We start from the raw sequence: 19940 nt of genomic DNA, 5'->3' as shown, positions 1-19940 counted from the left end.
CGGGTGGAGGTTATGCCTGCTGAGGAAGTCTGCTTCCCAGTTTTCCACTCCCGGAATTAACACTGCTGAGAGTGTTATCACATGATTTTTCGCCCAGCGAAGAATCCTTGCAGTTTCAGCCATTTCCCTCCTGCTTCATGTGCCGCCCTGTCTGTTTACGTGGGCGACTGCCGTGATGTTGTCCCACTGGATCAATACCGGCTGACCTTGAAGCAGAGGTCTTGCTAAGCTTAGAGCCTTGTAAATTGCCCTTAGCTCCAGTATATTTATGTGGAGAGAAGTCTCCAGACTTGATCACACTCCCTGGAAATTTTTTCCTTGTGTGACTGCTCCCCAGCCACTCAGGCTGGCATCCGTGGTCACCAGGACCCAGTCCTGAATGTCGAATCTGCGGCCCTTTCATAGATGAGCACTCTGCAGCCACCGCAGAAGAAAACACCCTTGTCCTTGGAGACAGGGTTATCCGCTGATGCATCTGAAGATGCGATCCGGACCATTTTCCCAGCAGATTCCACTGAAAGGTTCTTGCGTGAAATCTACCGAATGGGATCGCTTTGTAAGAAACCACCATTTTTCACAGGACCCTTGTGCAATGATGCACTGATACTTTTCCTGGTTTTAGGAGGTTCCTGACTAGCTCGGATAACTCCCTGGCCTTCTTCTCCGGGAGAAAACATCCTTTTCTGGACTGTGTCCAGAATCATTCCTAGGAACATTAGACGTGTCGTCGGAAAAAGCTGCGATTTTGGAATATTTAGAATCCACTCGTGCTGTCGTAGAACTACTTGAGATAGTGCTACTCCGACCGCCAACTGTTCTCTGGACCTTGCCCTTATCAGGAAAGCGTCCATATTTCTTTTAGGAAGAATCATCATTTCGGCCATTACCATGGTAAAGACCCGGGGTGCCGTGGACAATCCAAACGGCAGCGTCTGAACTGATAGTGACAGTTCTGTACCACGAACCTGAGCTACCCTTGGTGAGAAGGGCAAAATTTGGACATGTAGGTAAGCGTCCCTGATATCCAGTGACCCCATATCGTCCTGGTTCGCTATCACTGCTCTGAGTGACTCCATCTTGATTTGAACCCTTGTATGTAATTGTTCAAATCTTTTAGATCTTACCGAGCCGTTTGGCTTCAGTACCACAATATAGTGTGGAATAATACCCCTTCCCTTGTTGTAGGAGGGGTACTTTGATTATCACCTGCTGGGAATACAGCCTGTGAATTTTTTCCCAATACTGCCTCCCTGTCGGAGGGAGACGTTGGTAAAGCAGACTTCAGGAACTTGTGAGGGGAAGACGTCTCGAATTTCCAATGTACACCTGGGATACTACGTGTAGGATCCAGGAGTCCACTTGCGAGTGAGCCCACTGCGTGCTGAAACTCTTGAGATGACCCCCCACCGCACCTGAGTCCGCTTGTATGGCCCCAGCGTCATGCTGCGGACTTGGCAGAAGCTGTGGAGGACTTCTGTTCCTGGGAATGGGCTGCCTGCTGCAGTCTTCTTCCCTTTCCTCTAACCCTGGGCAGATATGACTGGCCTTTTGCCCACCTGCCTTTATGGGTACGAAACGACTGAGACTGAAAAGACTGTGTCCTTTTCTGCCGAGATGTGACTTGGGGTAACAAAAGTGGATTTTCCAGCTGTTGCCATGGCCACCAGGTCCGATGGACCGCCCCTTTATACGGCAATACTTCCATGTGCCGTCTGGAATCTGCATCACCTGACCACTGTCATGTCTATAAACATCGTCTGGCAGATATGGACATCACATCTACTCTTGATGCCAGAATGCGCATCTCGCATATATAGAAATGCATCCTTAAAATGCTCTATAGTCAATAAAATATTGTTCCTGTCAAGGGTATCAATATTTTCAGTCAGGAAATCCGACCAAGCCCCCCCAGCGCTGCACATCCAGGCTGAGGCGATTGCTGGTCGTAGTATAACACCAGTATGTGTGTATATACTTTTTAGGATATTTTTCAGCTTCCTATCAGCTGGCTCTTTGAGGGCGGCCGTATCTGGAGACGGTAACGCCACTGTTTTTATAAGCGTGTGAGCGCCTTATCCACTCTAAGGTGTGTTTCCCAACTCGCCCTCACTTCTGGCGGGAAAGGGTATACCTCCAATAATTTTCTATCGGAGGAAACCCACGTATCATCACACACTTTAATTTATCTGATTCAGGAAAAACTACAAGTAGATTATTCCCACCCTACATAATACCCTTATTTGTGGTACTTGTAGTATCAGAAATATGTAACACCTCCTTCATTGCCCTTAACATGTAACGTGTGGCCCTAAAGGAAAATACGTTTGTTTCTTCACCGTCGACACTGAAGTCAGTGTCCGTGTCTGTGTCGACCACTGAGGTAAATGGGCGTTTTTACAAGCCCCTGACGGTGTCTGAGACGCCTGGACAGGTACTAATTTGTTTGCCGGCCGTCTCATGTCGTCAACCGACCTTGCATCGTGTTGACATTATCACGTAATTCCTAAATAAGCCATCCATTCCGGTGTCGACTCCCTAGAGAGTGACATCCCAATACAGGCAATTTGCTCCGCCTCCTCACCAACATCGTCCTCCTACATGTCGACACACACGTACCGACACACAGCACACACACAGGGAATGCTCTGATAGAGGACAGGACCCCACTAGCCCTTTGGGGAGACAGAGGGAGAGTTTGCCAGCACACACCAAAAACGCTATAATTATACAGGGACAACCCCTTATACAAGTGTTTTCCCTTATAGCATTTTCACATATGTAATCATATCGCCAAATAAGTGCCCCCCCTCTCTGTTTTAACCCTGTTTCTGTAGTGCAGTGCAGGGGAGAGCCTGGGAGCCTTCCTCACAGCAGAGCTGAGCAGGAAAATGGCGCCGTGTGCTGAGGAGAATAGGCCCCGCCCCCTAAAACGGCAGGCTCTTCTCCCGGAGTTTGTGAGATCTGGCAGGGGTTAAATACATCCATATAGCCTCAAGGGCTATATGTGATGTATTTTAGCCATAAAAAAGGTATAATACATTGCTGCCCAGGGCGCCCCCCCCAGCGCCCTGCACCCTCAGTGACCGCTGGTGTGAAGTGTGCCGACAACAATGGCGCACAGCTGCAGTGCTGTGCGCTACCTTATGAAGACTGAAAGTCTTCTGCCGCCTGTTTCCGGACCTCTTCAACTTCGGCATCTGCAAGGGGGGTCCGCGGCACGGCTCCGGGACGAACCCCAGGGTGAGACCTGTGTTCCGACTCCCTCTGGAGCTAATGGTGTCCAGTAGCCTAAGAAGCAAATCCATCCTGCACGCAGGTGAGTTTACTTCTCTCCCCTAAGTCCCTCGTAGCAGTGAGCCTGTTGCCAGCAGGACTCACTGAAAATAAAAAACCTAACTTAAACTTTTATTCTAAGCAGCTCAGGAGAGCCACCTAGATTGCACCCTTCTCGGCCGGGCACAAAAATCTAACTGAGGCTTGGAGGAGGGTCATAGGGGGAGGAGCCAGTGCACACCACCTGATCCTAAAGCTTTTATTATTGTGCCCTGTCTCCTGCGGAGCCGCTAAACCCCATGGTCCTGACGGAGTCCCCAGCATCCACTTAGGACGTTAGAGAAATAGATTTATCGGTAAGTAAAATCTTATTTTCTCTGACGTCCTAGTGGATGCTGGGACTCCGTAAGGACCATGGGGATTATACCAAAGCTCCCAAACGGGCGGGAGAGTGCGGATGACTCTGCAGCACCGAATGAGAGAACTCCAGGTCCTCCTCAGCCAGGGTATCAAATTTGTAGAATTTAGCAAACGTGTTTGCCCCTGACCAAGTAGCTGCTCGGCAAAGTTGTAAAGCCGAGACCCCTCGGGCAGCCGCCCAAGATGAGCCCACTTTCCTTGTGGAATGGGCTTTTACTGATTTTGGCTGTGGCAATCCTGCCACAGAATGTGCAAGCTGAATTGTACTACAAATCCAACGAGCAATCGTCTGCTTAGAAGCAGGAGCACCCAGCTTGTTGGGTGCATACAGGATAAACAGCGAGTCAGATTTTCTGACTCCAGCCGTCCTGGAAACATATATTTTCAAGGCCCTGACAACGTCAAGCAACTTAGAGTCCTCTAAGTCCCTGGTAGCCGCAGGTACCACAATAGGTTGGTTCATGTGAAATGCAGAAACCACCTTAGGTAGAAATTGAGGACGAGTCCTCAATTCCGCCCTGTCAGAATGAAAAATTAAGTAAGGGCTTTTATATGATAAAGCCGCCAATTCTGACACACGCCTGGCTGAAGCCAAGGCTAACAGCATCGACACCTTCCATGTGAGATATTTTAAGTCCACAGTGGAAAGTGGTTCGAACCAATGTGACTTTAGAAAACTCAACACCACATTGAGATCCCAAGGTGCCACTGGAGGCACAAAAGGAGGCTGTATGTGCAGCACCCCTTTTACAAATGTCTGAACTTCAGGTACTGAAGCCAGTTCTTTCTGGAAGAAAATCGACAGGGCCGAAATTTGAACCTTAACGGACCCTAATTTTAGGCCCATAGACAGTCCTGTTTGCAGGAAATGAAGGAAACGACCCAGTTGAAATTCCTCTGTAGGGGCCTTCTTGGCCTCACACCACGCAACATATTTACGCCAAATGCGGTGATAATGTTTTGCGGTTACGTCCTTCCTGGCTTTGACCAGAGTAGGGATGACTTCTTCTGGAATGCCTTTTTCCCTCAGGATCCGGCGTTCAACCGCCATGCCGTCAAACGCAGCCGCGGTAAGTCTTGGAACAGACAAGGCCCCTGCAGTAGCAGGTCCTTTCTTAGAGGTAGAGGCCACGGTTCGTCCGTGAGCATCTCTTGAAGTTCCGGGTACCAAGTCCTTCTTGGCCAATCCGGAACCACGAGTATAGTTCTTACTGCTCTCCTTCTTATGATTCTCAGTACTTTTGGTATGAGAGGCAGAGGAGGGAACACATACACTGACTGGTACACCCACGGCGTTACCAGAGCGTCCACTGCTATTGCCTGAGGGTCCCTTGACCTGGCGCAATATCTGTCCAGTTTTTTGTTTAGACGTGACGCCATCATGTCCACCTTTGGTTTTTCCCAACGGTTTACAATCAGGTGGAAGACTTCTGGGTGAAGTCCCCACTCTCCCGGGTGAAAGTCGTGTCTGCTGAGGAAGTCTGCTTCCCAGTTGTCCACTCCCGGAATGAATACTGCTGACAGTGCTATCACATGATTTTCCGCCCAGCGAAGAATCCTTGCAGCTTCTGCCATTGCCCTCCTGCTTCTCGTGCCGCCCTGTCTGTTTACGTGGGCGACTGACGTGATGTTGTCCGATTGGATCAACACCGCCTGACCCTGAAGCAGAGGTTTTGCTTGACTTAGGGCATTGTAAATGGCCCTTAGTTCCAGAATGTTTATATGAAGAGATGTTTCCATGCTTGACCACAGGCCCTGGAAATTCCTTCCCTGTGTGACTGCTCCCCAGCCTCTCAGGCTGGCATCCGTGGTTACCAGGATCCAATCCTGAATGCCAAATCTGCGGCCCTCTAGTAGATGAGCACTCTGCAGCCACCACAGGAGAGACACCCTTGTCCTTGGCGACAGGGTTATCCGCTGATGCATCTGCAGATGCGATCCGGACCATTTGTCCAGTAGATCCCACTGAAATGTTCTTGCATGGAATCTTCCGAATGGAATCGCTTCGTAAGAAGCCACCATTTTCCCCAGGACCCTCGTGCACTGATGCACTGAGACCTGTCCTGGTTTTAGGAGGTTCCTGACTAGCTCGGATAACTCCCTGGCCTTCTCCTCCGGGAGAAACACCTTCTTCTGGACTGTGTCCAGAATCATTCCTAGGAACAGTAGACGTGTCGTTGGAATCAGCTGCGATTTTGGAATATTTAGAATCCACCCGTGCTGACGTAACACTACCTGAGATAGTGCTACTCCGACTTCTAACTGTTCCCTGGATCTTGCCCTTATCAGGAGATCGTCCAAGTAAGGGATAATTAAAATGCCTTTTCTTCGTAGAAGAATCATCATTTCGGCCATTACCTTGGTAAAGACCCGAGGTGCCGTGGACAATCCAAACGGCAGCGTCTGAAACGGATAATGACAGTTTTGTACTACAAACCTGAGGTACCCTTGGTGAGAAGGGTATATTGGGACGTGGAGATAAGCATCTTTGATGTCCAGAGACACCATATAGTCCCCTTCTTCCAGGTTCGCTATCACTGCTCTGAGTGACTCCATCTTGAATTTGAACCTTTTTATGTAAGTGTTCAAGGATTTCAGATTCAAAATTGGTCTCACCGAGCCGTCCGGCTTCGGTACCACAAACAGCGTGGAATAATACCCCTTTCCTTGTTGCAGGAGGGGTACCTTGATTATCACCTGCTGGGAATACAGCTTGTGAATGGCTTCCAAAACTGCCTCCCTGTCGGAGGGAGACTTTGGTAAAGCAGACTTCAGGAACCGACGAGGGGGAAACGCCTCGAATTCCAGTTTGTACCCCTGCGATACTACCTGTAGAATCCAGGGATCCACTTGCGAGTGAGCCCACTGCGCGTTGAAATTCTTGAGACGGGCCCCCACCATATCTGAGTCTGTTTGTAAAGCCCCAGCGTCATGCTGAAGACTTGGCAGAAACAGGGGAGGGCTTCTGCTCCTGGGAAGCGGCTGCATGGTGCAGTCTTTTTCCTCTTCCTCTGCCCCGGGGCAGAAAAGAGTGGCCTTTTGCTCGCTTGTACTTATGGGAACGAAAGGACTGAGTTTGAAAAGACGGTGTCTTTTTCTGCTGATGTGGAGTGACCTGGGGTAAAAAGGTGGATTTTCCAGCCGTTGCCGTGGCCACCAGGTCCGATAGACCAGCCCCAAATAACTCCTCCCCTTTATACGGCAATACTTCCATGTGCCGTTTGGAATCCGCATCCCCTGACCACTGTCGCGTCCATAACGCTCTTCTGGCAGAGATGGACATAGCACTTACTCTTGATGCCAGGGTGCAAATATCCCTCTGTGCATCACGCATATATAGTAATGCATCCTTTAAATGTTCTATAGTTAACAAAATATTGTCCCTATCCAGGGTATCAATATTCTCAGTCAGGGAATCCGACCATGCGACTCCAGCACTGCACATCCAGGCTGAGGCGATTGCTGGTCGCAGTATAACACCAGTATGTGTGTATATACTTTTTAGGATATTTTCCAGCCTTCTATCAGCTGGTTCTTTGAGGGTGGCCGTATCAGGAGACGGTAACGCTACTTGTTTAGATAAACGTGTGAGCGCCTTATCTACCCTAGGGGGTGTTTCCCAACGCGCCCTAACCTCTGGCGGGAAAGGATATAATGCTAATAATTTTTTAGAAATTAGCTGTTTTTTATCGGGGGAAACCCACGCTTTTTCACACACCTCATTTATTTCCTCTGACTCAGGAAAAAATATTGGTAGTTTTTTCTCACCCCACATAATACCCTTCTTTGTGGTACTTGTAGTGTCAGAAAGGTTCAATGCCTCTTTCATTGCCGTGATCATGTAACGTGTGGCCCTACTGGACATTACGTTTGTCTCGTCACCGTCGACACTAGACTCAGTATCTGTGTCAGGGTCTGTGTCGACCCACTGAGGTAACGGGCGTTTTAGCGCCCCTGACGGTGTCTGAGACGCCTGGACAGGCACTAATTGATTTGCCGGCTGTCTCATGTCGTCAACAGTTTTTTGCAAATTGCTGACATTATCACTTAATTGTTTAAATACAATCATCCAGTCAGGTGTCGACTCCCTAGGGGGTGACATCACCAACACAGGCAACTGCTCCGCCTCCACATAATTTTCCTCCTCATACATGTCGACACACGCGTACCGACACACAGCACACACACCGGGAATGCTCTGATAGAGGACAGGACCCCACTTAGCCCTTTGGAGAGACAGAGGGAGAGTCTGCCAGCACACACCCAGCGCTATATATATATACAGGGATAACCTTATATAAGTGTTATTCCCTTATAGCTGCTGTTATTATCGTTATTTGCTGCCAAAAATGCCCCCCCTTCTCTTTTTTACCCTGATTCTGAAGCAGGACTGCAGGGGAGAGTCAGGGAGCCGTCCTTCCAGCGGAGCTGAGGGAAAATGGCGCTTGTGTGCTGAGGAGATAGGCTCCGCCCCTTCACGACGTCCTTATCTCCCGCTTTTTTGTGTAAAAATGGCAGGGGATTAAAATACATCCATATAGCCCAGAATGTGATGTATTCTTTTTGCCACCTAAGGTATTACTGTTATATTGCGTCTCAGGGCGCTCCCCCCCAGCGCCCTGCACCCTCAGTGACCGGAGTGTGAAGTGTGCTGAGAGCAATGGCGCACAGCTGCGGTGCTGTGCGCTACCTTAGACTGAAGACAGGATGTCTTCTGCCGCCGATTTCACCGGACCTCTTCGTCTCTTCTGGCTCTGTAAGGGGGACGGCGGCGCGGCTCCGGTGACCCATCCAGGCTGAACCTGTGATCGTCCCTCTGGAGCTAGTGTCCAGTAGCCTAAGAAACCCGATCCACTCTGCACTCAGGTGAGTCCGTTTCATCTCCCCTTAGTCCCACGATGCAGTGAGCCTGTTGCCAGCAGGACTCACTGAAAATAAAAAAACCTAAACTAAACTTTTATTCTAAGCAGCTCAGGAGAGCCACCTAGATTGCACCCTTCTCGGCCGGGCACAAAAATCTAACTGAGGCTTGGAGGAGGGTCATAGGGGGAGGAGCCAGTGCACACCACCTGATCCTTAAGCTTTTATTTTGTGCCCTGTCTCCTGCGGAGCCGCTATTCCCCATGGTCCTTACGGAGTCCCAGCATCCACTAGGACGTCAGAGAAAATAGCTATGTTTGCATAAATGAATATTATTATTTATGTCATCAATCTAGCAAATGTGTAAGGATTAAAAACACCGTTCCCCATCCGCACAGCATCACTGAAATCTTTTAACAAGTGACTCCAGTCTGCAGAGTGCAGATCCCGCCGGGGACACTTACTATGGTATACGGCGCTCTTGGTTCCTCTCACAATATCTCGGGAATTTTCTGATGCCCCCGTGCTCAGCCTGACCAAGATGTATTTAAACGAGCCCTCGGGGTCTATTTGCACCTCGGGCACAGAGTCTAGGTCAGACATGATAACAGCGGAGCATGCCACCACCTTAACCAACAGCATCAACAACAGCAGAGAGGGAAGAGGTTACAGGCAGTCACGTGGGGAGAGCTCTATTCCCAAAGCCAGTGTCGCCTCTCCCTCACCGTTGCTGCTGCTATATATGGGAGCGACACGTGACTGCGGTTAACAGCTTCTGAGACGAGTCTATTTATAAATATGTCAGTTTATTTTCTGTCTGTGTGTCTGCATGATCGTATAATGAATGACCTTTCATGTGATGTATGAAGACCTATGCAGGAGAAATACTGGGGAGTGTCTGTCTGGGGTCACACAGAGCAAAGAGGGGGAGCAGGGAAGCTGCTGCTGTGTGTGATCCGTGATCTGTCACGTGTCTTTTCTTCCTCGACGCTGGCTGTAAAGTTTTGTGTCACTCGCTGAGGCTCATGGGGTTTTGGCGCCAGTCATTTAATAAATAATCGCGAGATTTGTTATGCTATATGCCGGGCAGACATGGCAAGTTGTGCAGTGGTTACCAACTGAATTGATACTCCGTAACTGCGGCGTCCTGAGGTTAATACACTGTCTGAGATGTCGCAAGCAGCAGAGCAGGAAGAGCTGAGCCGCCGGAGCGGGGACACCTCCCGGAGAGAGCTGCCCGAGCTCCTCATATCCTCTTACCACTACGCAGTGTACGCACGCTGCTGAGCCCCTGTCGCAGATGACACTAAAATAATAAAAAAAAAAGATGTGGAGCTGTCTCAAGCACACATGCATTGGAGGAGATTTCAGGACATATTGAAACTAAAGATGTGGCCTGTCTTTTTCTCAACTGTAACTGTATGGGTAGTAACACACTAGCCGGCTGGCACCGCCCCGGAAAAAAACCCGGCCGGCTTTTAACCGCTGCCGTGATGCAAAGACACATTGAGTACAATGTGTCCTTACACACGTCACGATCCCGGCCCGGTTGCCGGGTTGCAGCCGGAACTATCCACTGGAAGGGCTGTAACACACACTCCGGTTTTTCCCGGATGGCAAAAAGCCGGACAAAGTTTGTCCGGCTTTTTGCCATCCGGGAGAAACCGGCAGTGTCTGTCACACAGGACGGCTTTGAGCCGTGTGTGATGCTGTGCGCATGCGCAGCATCAGACACGGCTTCAGAAAAAACCATTGTGTGTGAAAGCTCCCCTTCACACACATGGTTTACTGGCTCCAAGCCGCCGGACCTTCCAGTGGTGAGACCCGGCAGCCGGGCCGGGGCCGTGCAGTGTGAAGGGACCCTACCCCTCACACTGTTAACTACAATGCCGGCACGGGAAAAAGCCGTCCGGCTTTTTCCCGGCCGGCAACAACCGTGTAGTGTGTTTTAGCCCGAAGGTCCGGCTGCCGGGACCGGGCCGTCTTTGCAGCCAGTAAACCGTGTGTGTGAAGGGGAGCTTTCACACACAACGGTTTTTTCTCTAATGTCCTAGTGGATGCTGGGGACTTCGTAAGGACCATGGGGAATAGACGGGCTCCGCAGGAGACTGGGCACTCTGAGAAAGATTTAGTACTACTAGTGTGCACTGGCTCCTCCCTCTATGCCCCTCCTCCAGACCTCTGTTAGAATCTGTGCCTGGACAGAGCTGGGTGCATTTTAGTGAGCTCTCCTGAGCTTGCTAATAAAGTATTTTAGTTATGTTTTTTATTTTCAGAGAGCAGCTGCTGGCAACAGACTCTGCTACGTGGGACTGAGGGGAGAGAAGCAAACCTACTAACTGCGGCTAGGTTGTGCTTCTTAGGCTACTGGACACCATTAGCTCCAGAGGGATTGAACACAGGAACCTAACCTTGGTCGTCCGTTCCCGGAGCCGCGCCGCCGTCCCCCTCGCAGAGCCAGAAGACAGAAGCCGGCGGGTTGAAGCAAGAAGAGGTCAAAATCGGCGGCAGAAGACTCCTGTCTTCATATGAGGTAGCGCACAGCACTGCAGCTGTGCGCCATTGCGCCCACACTAACCCACACACTCCGGTCACTGTAGGGTGCAGGGCGCAGGGGGGGGGTGCCCTGGGCAGCAATTGATTACCTCCTGGCAAAAAAGCAGCATATATACAGCTGGGCACTGTATTATGCATGAGCCCCCGCCATTAATTTTACACAAAATCGCGGGACAGAAGCCCGCCGCTGAGGGGGCGGGGCCTTCTTCCTCAGCAATCACCAGCGCCATTTTCTCTCCACAGCTCCGCTGGGAGGAAGCTCCCCAGGCTCTCCCCTGCAGACTCACAGTAGAAAGAGGGTAAAAAGAGAGGGGGGGGGCACATAAATTTAGCGCTTTAATCATATATACAGCAGCTACTGGGGAAACACTAAGTTACTGTGTGATTCCTGGGTCATATAGTGCTGGGGTGTGTGCTGGCATACTCTCTCTCTGTCTCCCCAAAAGGCCTTGTGGGGTTCCTGTCCTCATAGAGTATCCCCTGTGTGTGTGGTGTGTCGTTACGCGTGTGTCGACATGTTTGACGAGGAGGGCTATGTGGAGGCAGAGCAGGTGCAGATGAATGACGTGTCTCCGCCGACGGCGCCGACACCTGATTGGATGGATATGTGGAAGGTGTTAAATGATAATGTAAACTCCTTGCATAAAAGGTTGGATAAAGCTGATGCCTTGGGACAGTCGGGGTCTCAGCCCATGCCTGATCCTACAGCGCAGAGGCCGTCAGGGTCTCAGAAGCGCCCACTATCCAAAATTGTTGACACTGATATCGACACGGATTCTGACTCCAGTGTCGATGACGATGATTCAAAATTGCAGCCTAAAATGGCTAAAGCCATCCGCTACATGTTTATAGCAATGAAGGATGTATTGCACATATCAGAGGTAAACCCTGTCCCTGACAAGAGGGTTTATATGTATGGGGAGAAAAAGCAAGAGGTGACTTTTCCCCCTTCACATGAGTTAAATGAGTTATGTGAAAAAGCGTGGGATTCCCCCGATAGGAAAGTGTTGATTTCTCTAACGTCCTAAGTGGATGCTGGGGACTCCGTAAGGACCATGGGGAATAGCGGCTCCGCAGGAGACTGGGCACATCTAAAGAAAGCTTTAGGACTAACTGGTGTGCACTGGCTCCTCCCCCTATGACCCTCCTCCAAGCCTCAGTTAGATTTCTGTGCCCGACGAGAAGGGTGCACACTAGGGGCTCTCCTGAGCTTCTTAGTGAAAGTTTTAGTTTAGGTTTGTTATTTTCAGTGAGACCTGCTGGCAACAGGCTCACTGCATCGAGGGACTAAGGGGAGAAGAAGCGAACTCACCTGCGTGAAGAGTGGATTGGGCTTCTTGGCTACTGGACATTAGCTCCAGAGGGACGATCACAGGTCCAGCCTGGATGGGTCCCGGAGCCGCGCCGCCGGCCCCCTTACAGAGCCAGAAGAGCGAAGAGGTCCGGAAAAATCGGCGGCAGAAGACGTTCCTGTCTTCAATAAGGTAGCGCACAGCACTGCAGCTGTGCGCCATTGCTCTCAGCACACTTCATACTCCGGTCACTGAGGGTGCAGGGCGCTGGGGGGGGGCGCCCTGAGACGCAATAAAACATTACAGAAATACCTTACATGGCAAAAAATGCATCACATATAGCTCCTGGGCTATATGGATGCATTTAACCCCTGCCAGAATATACAAAAAACTGGGAGATAAGGCCGCCGAAAAGGGGGCGGAGCCTATCTCCTCAGCACACTGGCGCCATTTTCCCTCACAGCTCAGTTGGAGGGAAGCTCCCTGGCTCTTACCTGCAGACAGAAAGGGTTAAAAAAAGAGAGGGGGGCACTAATTAGGCGCAGTATTAAAACATACAGCAGCTATAAGGGGAAAAACACTTATATAAGGTTATCCTTGTATATATATAGCGCTCTGGTGTGTGCTGGCATACTCTCCCTCTGTCTCCCCAAAGGGCTAGTGGGGTCCTGTCCTCTATCAGAGCATTCCCTGTGTGTGTGCTGTGTGTCGGTACGTTTGTGTCGACATGTATGAGGAGAAAAATGATGTGGAGACGGAGCAGAGTGTCTGTAACAGTGATGTCACCCCCTAGGGGGTCGACACCTGAGTGGATGTACTGTTGAAAATTACGTGACAGTGTCAGCTCTATATAAAAAAACAGTGGTTGACATGAGACAGCCGGCTACTCAGCTTGTGCCTGTCCAGACGTCTCATAGGCCGTCAGGGGCTCTAAAGCGGCCGTTACCTCAGATGGCAGATACAGACGCCGACACGGATACTGACTCCTGTGTCGACGGTGAAGAGACAACCGTAATTTCCAGTAGGGCCACACGTTACATGATTGAGACAATGGAAAATGTTTTTATACATTTCTGATAATACGAGTACCACCAAAAAAGGGGTATTATGTTCGGTGAGGGAAAAACTACATGTAGTTTTCCTGAATCTGAGAAATAAAATGAGGTGTGTGATGATGCGTGGGTTTCCCCCCGATAACAATTAATAATTTCTTAAAAAGTATTGGCTGCATACCCTTTCCCGCCAGAGGTTAGGATGCATTGGGAAACACCCCCTAGGGGGGATAAGGCGCTCACACGCTTGTTAGAACAAGGGCTCTACCCTCTCATGAGATGGCCGCCCTTAAGGATCCTGCTGATAGAAAGCAGGAGGGTATCCAAAAAAGGTATTTACACACATACTGGTGTTATACTGCGACCAGCTATCGCCTCAGCCTGGAGGTGCAGTGCTGGGTTGGCATGGTCGGATTCCCTGACTGGAAATATTGATATCCTAGATAAGGATAGTATATTATTGCCTATAGAGCATTTAAAAGATGCATTTCTATATATGCATGATGCACAGCGGAATAATTGCCGACTGGCATCAAGTATAAGTGCGTTGTCCAATTCTACCAGTAAAATGGTCAGGTGATGCGGATTCCAAACGGCATTTGGAAGTATTGCCTTTGAAAGGGGACATTTGGGGTCGGTCTTTTAGACCTGGTGGCCACGGCAACAGCTGGGAAATCCACGTTTGTACCCCAGGTCGCCTCTCAAAATAAGACGCCGTATTATCAGGCGCAGTCCTTTGTTGGCAAGCGGACAAAAGGTTCCTCTTTTCTGCTCGTGACAGAGGGAGAGGAAAAAGGCTGCAGAGATCAGCCAGTTCCCAGGAACAGAAACCCTTTCCCGCCTCTGCCAAGCCCTCAGTATGACGCTAGGGCTTTACAAGCTCAGGCACGGTGGGGGCCCGTTCTCAATGAATTTCAGTGCGCAGTGGGCTCACTCGCAAGTAGACCCCTGGATCCTTCAGGTAATATCTCAGGGGTACATATTGGAATTCGAGACGTCTCCCCCTCGCCGTTTCCAAAAGTCGACTTTACCGACGTCTCCCTCTGACAGGGAGGCAGTTTTGGAAGCCATTCACAAGCTGTATTCCCAGCAGGTGATAATCAAGGTACCCCTCCTGCAACAGGGAACGGGGTATTATTCCACACTATTGTGGTACCGAAGCCAGACGGCTCGGTGAGACCGATTCTAAAATCCAAAATCTTTGAACACTTACATACAGAGGTTCAAATTCAAGATTGAGTCACTCAGAGCAGTGATTGCGAACCTGGAAGAAGGGGACTACATGATGTCTCGGGACATCAAGGATGCTTACCTTCATGTCAAAATTTACCCTTCTCACCAAAGGTACCTCAGGTTATGGTACAGAACTGTCACTATCAGTTCAGACGCTGCCGTAGGGATGGTCCACGGCACCCCGGGTCTTTACCAAGGTAATGGACGAAATTATATCCCTTCGAAGGAAGGAAATTTTAGTTATCCCTTACTTGGACGATTCCCTGATAAGGGTAAGATCCAGGGAACAGTTGGAGGTCGGTGTAGCACTATCTCAGGTAGTGTTGCGGCAGCACGATTGGGTTCTCAATATTCCAAAATCGCAGCTGGTTCCGCCGACTTGTCTTCTGTTTCCTAGGGATGATCCTGGACACAGTCCAGAAAAAAGGTGTTTCTCCCAGAAGAGAAAGCCAGGGAGTTATCCGAGCTAATCAAGAACCTCCTAAAACCGAACCAAGTCTCAGTGCATCAATGCACAAGGGTTCTGGAAAAAAAATAAATAAAAAAAAATGGTGGCTTCCTACGAAGCAATCCCATTCGTTAGATTCCACGCAAGAACTTTCCAGTGGAACCTACTGGACAAATGGTCCGGGTCGCATTTTCAGATGCATCAGCGGATAACCCTGTCACCAAGGACAAGGGTATCCATCCTGTGGTGGTTGCAGAGTGCTCATCTTCTAGAGGGCCGCAGATTCGGCATTCAGGACTGGGTCCTGGTGACCACGGATGCCAGCCTGCGAGGCTGGGGAGCAGTCACACAGGGAAGGAATATCCAGGGCTTAGGGTCAAGCCTGGATACATCACTTCACATAAATATCCTGAAGCTAAGGGCCATTTACAATGCTCTAAGCTTAGCGAGACCTCTGCTTCAAGGTCAGCCGGTGTTGATCCAGTCGGACAACATCATGGCAGTCACCCACGTAAACAGACAGGGTGGCACAAGAAGCAGGAGGGCAATGGCAGAAGCTGCAAGGATTCTCCGCTGGGCAGAAAATCATGTAATAGCACTGTCAACAGTATTCATTCTGGGAGTGGACAACTGGGAAGCAGACTTCCTCAGCACGACCTCCACCCGGGAGAGTGGGGACTTCACCCAGAAGTCGTCCACATGATTAAAAAACTCGACAGGTATTGCGCCAGGTCAAGAGACCCTCAGGCAATAGTTGTAGACGCTCTGGTAACACCGTGGGTGTACCAGTCAGTGTATGTGTTCCCTCCTCTGCCTCTCATACCCAAGGTACTGAGATTGATAAGATGGAGAGGAGTAAGCACTATATTCGTGGCTCCAAGTGGGCCAAAAAGGACTTGGTAACCGGAACTTCAAGAGAGGCTCACGGAGGATCCGTGGCCTCTACCTCTAAGAAGGGACCTGATCCAGCAAGGACCCTGTCTGTTCCAAGACTTACCGCGGCTGCGTTTGACGGCATGGCAGTTGAACACCGGATCCTGAAGGAAAAAAGGCATTCCGGATGAAGTCATCCCTATCCTGATCAAAAGCCAGGAAGGATGTAACCGCAAAAACATTATCACCGCAATTGGCGAATATATGTTGCGTAGTGCGAGGCCAGTAAGGCCCGACGGAGGAAATTCAACTGGGTCGATTCCTACATTTCCTGCAAACAGGAGTGTCTATGGGCCTGAAATTGGGGTCCATTAAGGTTCAGATTTCGGCCCTGTCAATTTTCTTCCAAAAAAGAACTAGCTTCAGTCTCTGAAGTTTAGACGTTTGTAAAAGGGGTACTGCATATACAGCCTCCTTTTGTGCCTCCAGTGGCGATTTGGGATCTCAATGTAGTTTGGGTTCCAAGTCACATTGGTTTGAACCACTTAAATCTGTGGAGTTAAAATATCTCACATGGAAAGTGGTCATGCTGTTGGCCCTGGCCTGGGCCAGGCGCGTGTCAGGATTGGCGGCTTTATCCTGTAAAAGCCCTTATCTGATTTTCCATTCGGACAGGGCGGAATTGAGGACTCGTCCTCAGTTTCTCCCTAAGGTGGTTCCAGCGTTTTCACCTGAACCAACCTATTGTGGTGCCTGCGGCTACTAGGGACTTGGAGGAATCCAAGTTGCTGGATGTTGTCAGGGCCCTGAAAATATGTTCCAGGACGGCTGGAGTCAGGAAATCTGACTCGCTGTTTATCCTGTATGCACCCAACATGCTGGGTGCTCCTGCTTCTAAGCAGACTATTGCTCGTTGGATTTGTAGTACAATTCAGCTTGCACATTCTGTGGCAGGCCTGCCACAGCTAAAATCTGTAAATGCCCGTTCCACAAGGAAAGTGGGCTCATCTTGGGCGGCTGCCCGAGATGTCTCGGCTTTACAACTTTGCCGAGCAGCTACTTGGTCAGGGGCAAACACGTTTGCTAAATTCTACAAATTTGATACCCTGGCTGAGGAGGACCTGGAGTTCTCTCATTCGGTGCTGCAGAGTCATCCGCACTCTCCCGCCCGTTTGGGAGCTTTGGTATAATCCCCATGGTCCCCCAGCATCCACTTAGGACGTTAGAGAAAATAAGAATTTACTTACCGATAATTCTATTTCTCGTAGTCCGTAGTGGATGCTGGGCGCCCATCCCAAGTGCGGATTGTCTGCAATACTTGTACATAGTTATTGTTACAAAAATCGGGTTATTATTGTTGGGAGCCATCTTTTCAGAGGCTCCTCTGTTATCATACTGTTAACTGGGTTCAGATCACAAGTTATACGGTGTGATTGGTGTGGCTGGTATGAGTCTTACCCGGGATTCAAAATCCTTCCTTATTGTGTACGCTCGTCCGGGCACAGTTTCCTAACTGAGGCTTGGAGGAGGGTCATAGGGGGAGGAGCCAGTGCACACCAGTTAGTCCTAAAGCTTTCTTTAGATGTGCCCAGTCTCCTGCGGAGCCGCTATTCCCCATGGTCCTTACGGAGTCCCCAGCATCCACTACGGACTACGAGAAATAGAATTATCGGTAAGTAAATTCTTATTTTCCAAAAGGTTACTTATGGCGTACCCTTTCCCGCCAACGGACAGGATGCGCTGGGAATCCTCCCCTAGGGTAGATAAAGCTCTGACATGCTTATTTAAGAAGGTGGCCCTGCCGTCACAGGATACGGCCTACCTAAAGGATCCTGCCGATAGGAAGCAGGAAAGTATCCTGAAGTCTGTTTATACACATTCAGGTACTCTACTGAGGCCGGCGATTGCGTCGGCCTGGATGTGTAGTGCTGTAGCAGCATGGACAGATAATCTGTCTGAGGAACTGGATATCTTAGACAAGGATACCATTTTACTGACCCTGGGGCATATAAAAGACGCTGTCCTATATATGAGGGATGCCCAGAGGGACATTTGCCTACTGGGCTCTAGAATAAATGCAATGTCAATTTCTGCCAGAAGGGTCCTGTGCAATGGACAGGTGATGCCGACTCCAATAAGCACATGGAGGTTTTACCTTACAAGGGTGAGGAATTGTTTGGGGACGGTCTCTCGGACCTAGTTTCCACGGCTACGGCTGGGAAGTCAAATTTTTTGCCATATATTCCCTCACAGCCTAAGAAAGCACTGTATTACCAAATACAGTCCTTTCGATCACAAAGAAGCAAGAAAGTGAGAGGTGCATCCTTTCTTGCCAGAGGCAGGGGTAGAGGAAAGAAGCTGCACCATACAGCTAGTTCCCAGGAACAGAAGTCCTCCCCGGCTTCCACTAAATCCACCGCATGACGCTGGGGCTCCACAGGCGGAGCCAGGAGCGGTGGGGGCGCGTCTCCGAAATTTCAGCCACCAGTGAGTTTGCTCACAGGTGGATCCCTGGGCTATACAGATTGTGTCTCAGGGATACAAGCTGGAATTCAAAGTGATGCCCCCTCACCGTTACCTCAAATCGGCCCTGCCAGCTTCCCCCATGGAAAGGGAAGTAGTGTTAGCGGCAATTCACAAGTTATATCTCCAGCAGGTGGTGGTAAAGGTTCCCCTCCTTCAACAGGGAAGGGGATACTATTCCACAATGTTTGTGGTACCGAAACCGGACGGTTCGGTCAGACCCATATTGAATTTAAAGTCCCTGAACATTTATCTGAAAAGATTCAAGTTCAAAATGGAATCGCTCAGAGCGGTCATTGCAAGCCTGGAAGAGGGGGATTTTATGGTGTCTCTGGACATCAAGGATGCGTACTTGCATGTCCCCATTTATCCACCTCATCAGGAGTACCTCAGATTTGTGGTACAGGACTGTCATTACCAATTCCAGACGTTGCCGTTTGGGCTCTCCACGGCACCGAGAATATTTACCAAGGTAATGGCAGAAATGATGGTGATCCTGAGAAAGCAAGGAGTCAGTTATCCCATACTTGGACGATCTCCTCATAAAGGCGAGGTCCAGAGAGCAGTTTCTGATCAGCGTAGCACACTCTCAGGAAGTGTTGCAGCAGCATGGCTGGATTCTGAATATCCCAAAGTCGCAGCTTATTCCTACGACGCGTCTGCCCTTTCTGGGCATGATTCTGGACACAGACCAGAAGAAGGTGTTTCTCCCGGCGGAGAAGACTCAGGAGCTCGTGACTCTAGTCAGAGACCTCTTAAAACCGAAACAGGTGTCTGTGCATCACTGCACGCGAGTCCTGGGAAAGATGGTGGCATCGTACGAAGCCATTCCCTTCGGCAGGTTCCATGCGAGGATCTTTCAGTGGGATCTGTTGGACAAGTGGTCCGGATCGCATCTTCAGATGCATCGGCTGATCATCCTTTCCCCGAGGGCCAGGGTGTCTCTTCTGTGGTGGCTGCAGAGTGCTCACCCTCTCGAGGGCCGCAGGTTCGGCATACAGGACTGGGTCCTGGTGACCATATACAACGCCCTGAGTCAAGCGAGCCTCTGCTTCGCAACCAACCGGTGCTGATTCAGTCAGACAACATCACTGCAGTGGCTCATGTAAACCGCCAGGGCGGCACAAGAAGCAGAGTGGCGATGGCGGAAGCCACCAGGATTCTTCATTGGGCGGAGAATCACGTGCAAGCACTGTCAGCAGTGTTCATTCCGGGAGTGGACAACTGGGAAGCAGACTTCCTCAGCAGGCACGACCTCCACCCGGGAGAGTGGGGACTTCATCACGAAGTCTTCACTCAGATTACAAATCGATGGGAACTGCCACAGGTGGACATGATGGCATCCCGTCTCAACAAAAAGCTACAAAGGTATTGCGCCAGGTCAAGAGACCCTCAGGCGATAGCTGTGGA

At 50.1% G+C, this 19940-nt stretch overlaps 2 protein-coding genes across 5 annotated transcripts in view; one reads left to right on the top strand and one right to left on the bottom strand.

Annotated features, from left to right (window-relative positions):
* The window catches only part of LOC134957993 (14 kDa phosphohistidine phosphatase-like), a 197584-nt gene extending 188298 nt beyond the window's left edge, over window positions 1-9286 (bottom strand). The window contains exon 1 of one of the 2 annotated variants that reach the window (XM_063940288.1): window positions 9018-9286. In XM_063940288.1, coding sequence (XP_063796358.1) covers window positions 9018-9195 — 178 coding nt within the window. In that variant the 5' untranslated portion in view covers window positions 9196-9286. The remainder of the gene's footprint in view (window positions 1-9017) is intronic. The other variant, XM_063940287.1, reaches the window with a different exon arrangement.
* Window positions 9287-9389: 103 nt separating this feature from the next.
* Window positions 9390-19940, top strand: part of FIRRM (FIGNL1 interacting regulator of recombination and mitosis) — a 926412-nt gene continuing 915861 nt past the window's right edge. Inside the window, exon 1 of one of the 3 annotated variants that reach the window (XM_063940283.1) lies at window positions 9390-9801. In XM_063940283.1, the coding sequence (XP_063796353.1) occupies window positions 9724-9801 (78 nt within the window). In that variant the 5' untranslated portion in view covers window positions 9390-9723. The remainder of the gene's footprint in view (window positions 9802-19940) is intronic. The other 2 variants (XM_063940285.1, XM_063940284.1) reach the window with 2 other exon arrangements.

This window comes from Pseudophryne corroboree, chromosome 9 (genome assembly GCF_028390025.1).
Source record: "Pseudophryne corroboree isolate aPseCor3 chromosome 9, aPseCor3.hap2, whole genome shotgun sequence".
In the NCBI taxonomy this organism is placed as follows: Eukaryota; Metazoa; Chordata; class Amphibia; order Anura; family Myobatrachidae; genus Pseudophryne; species Pseudophryne corroboree.
This window is presented reverse-complemented; position numbering and strand designations above follow the sequence as displayed.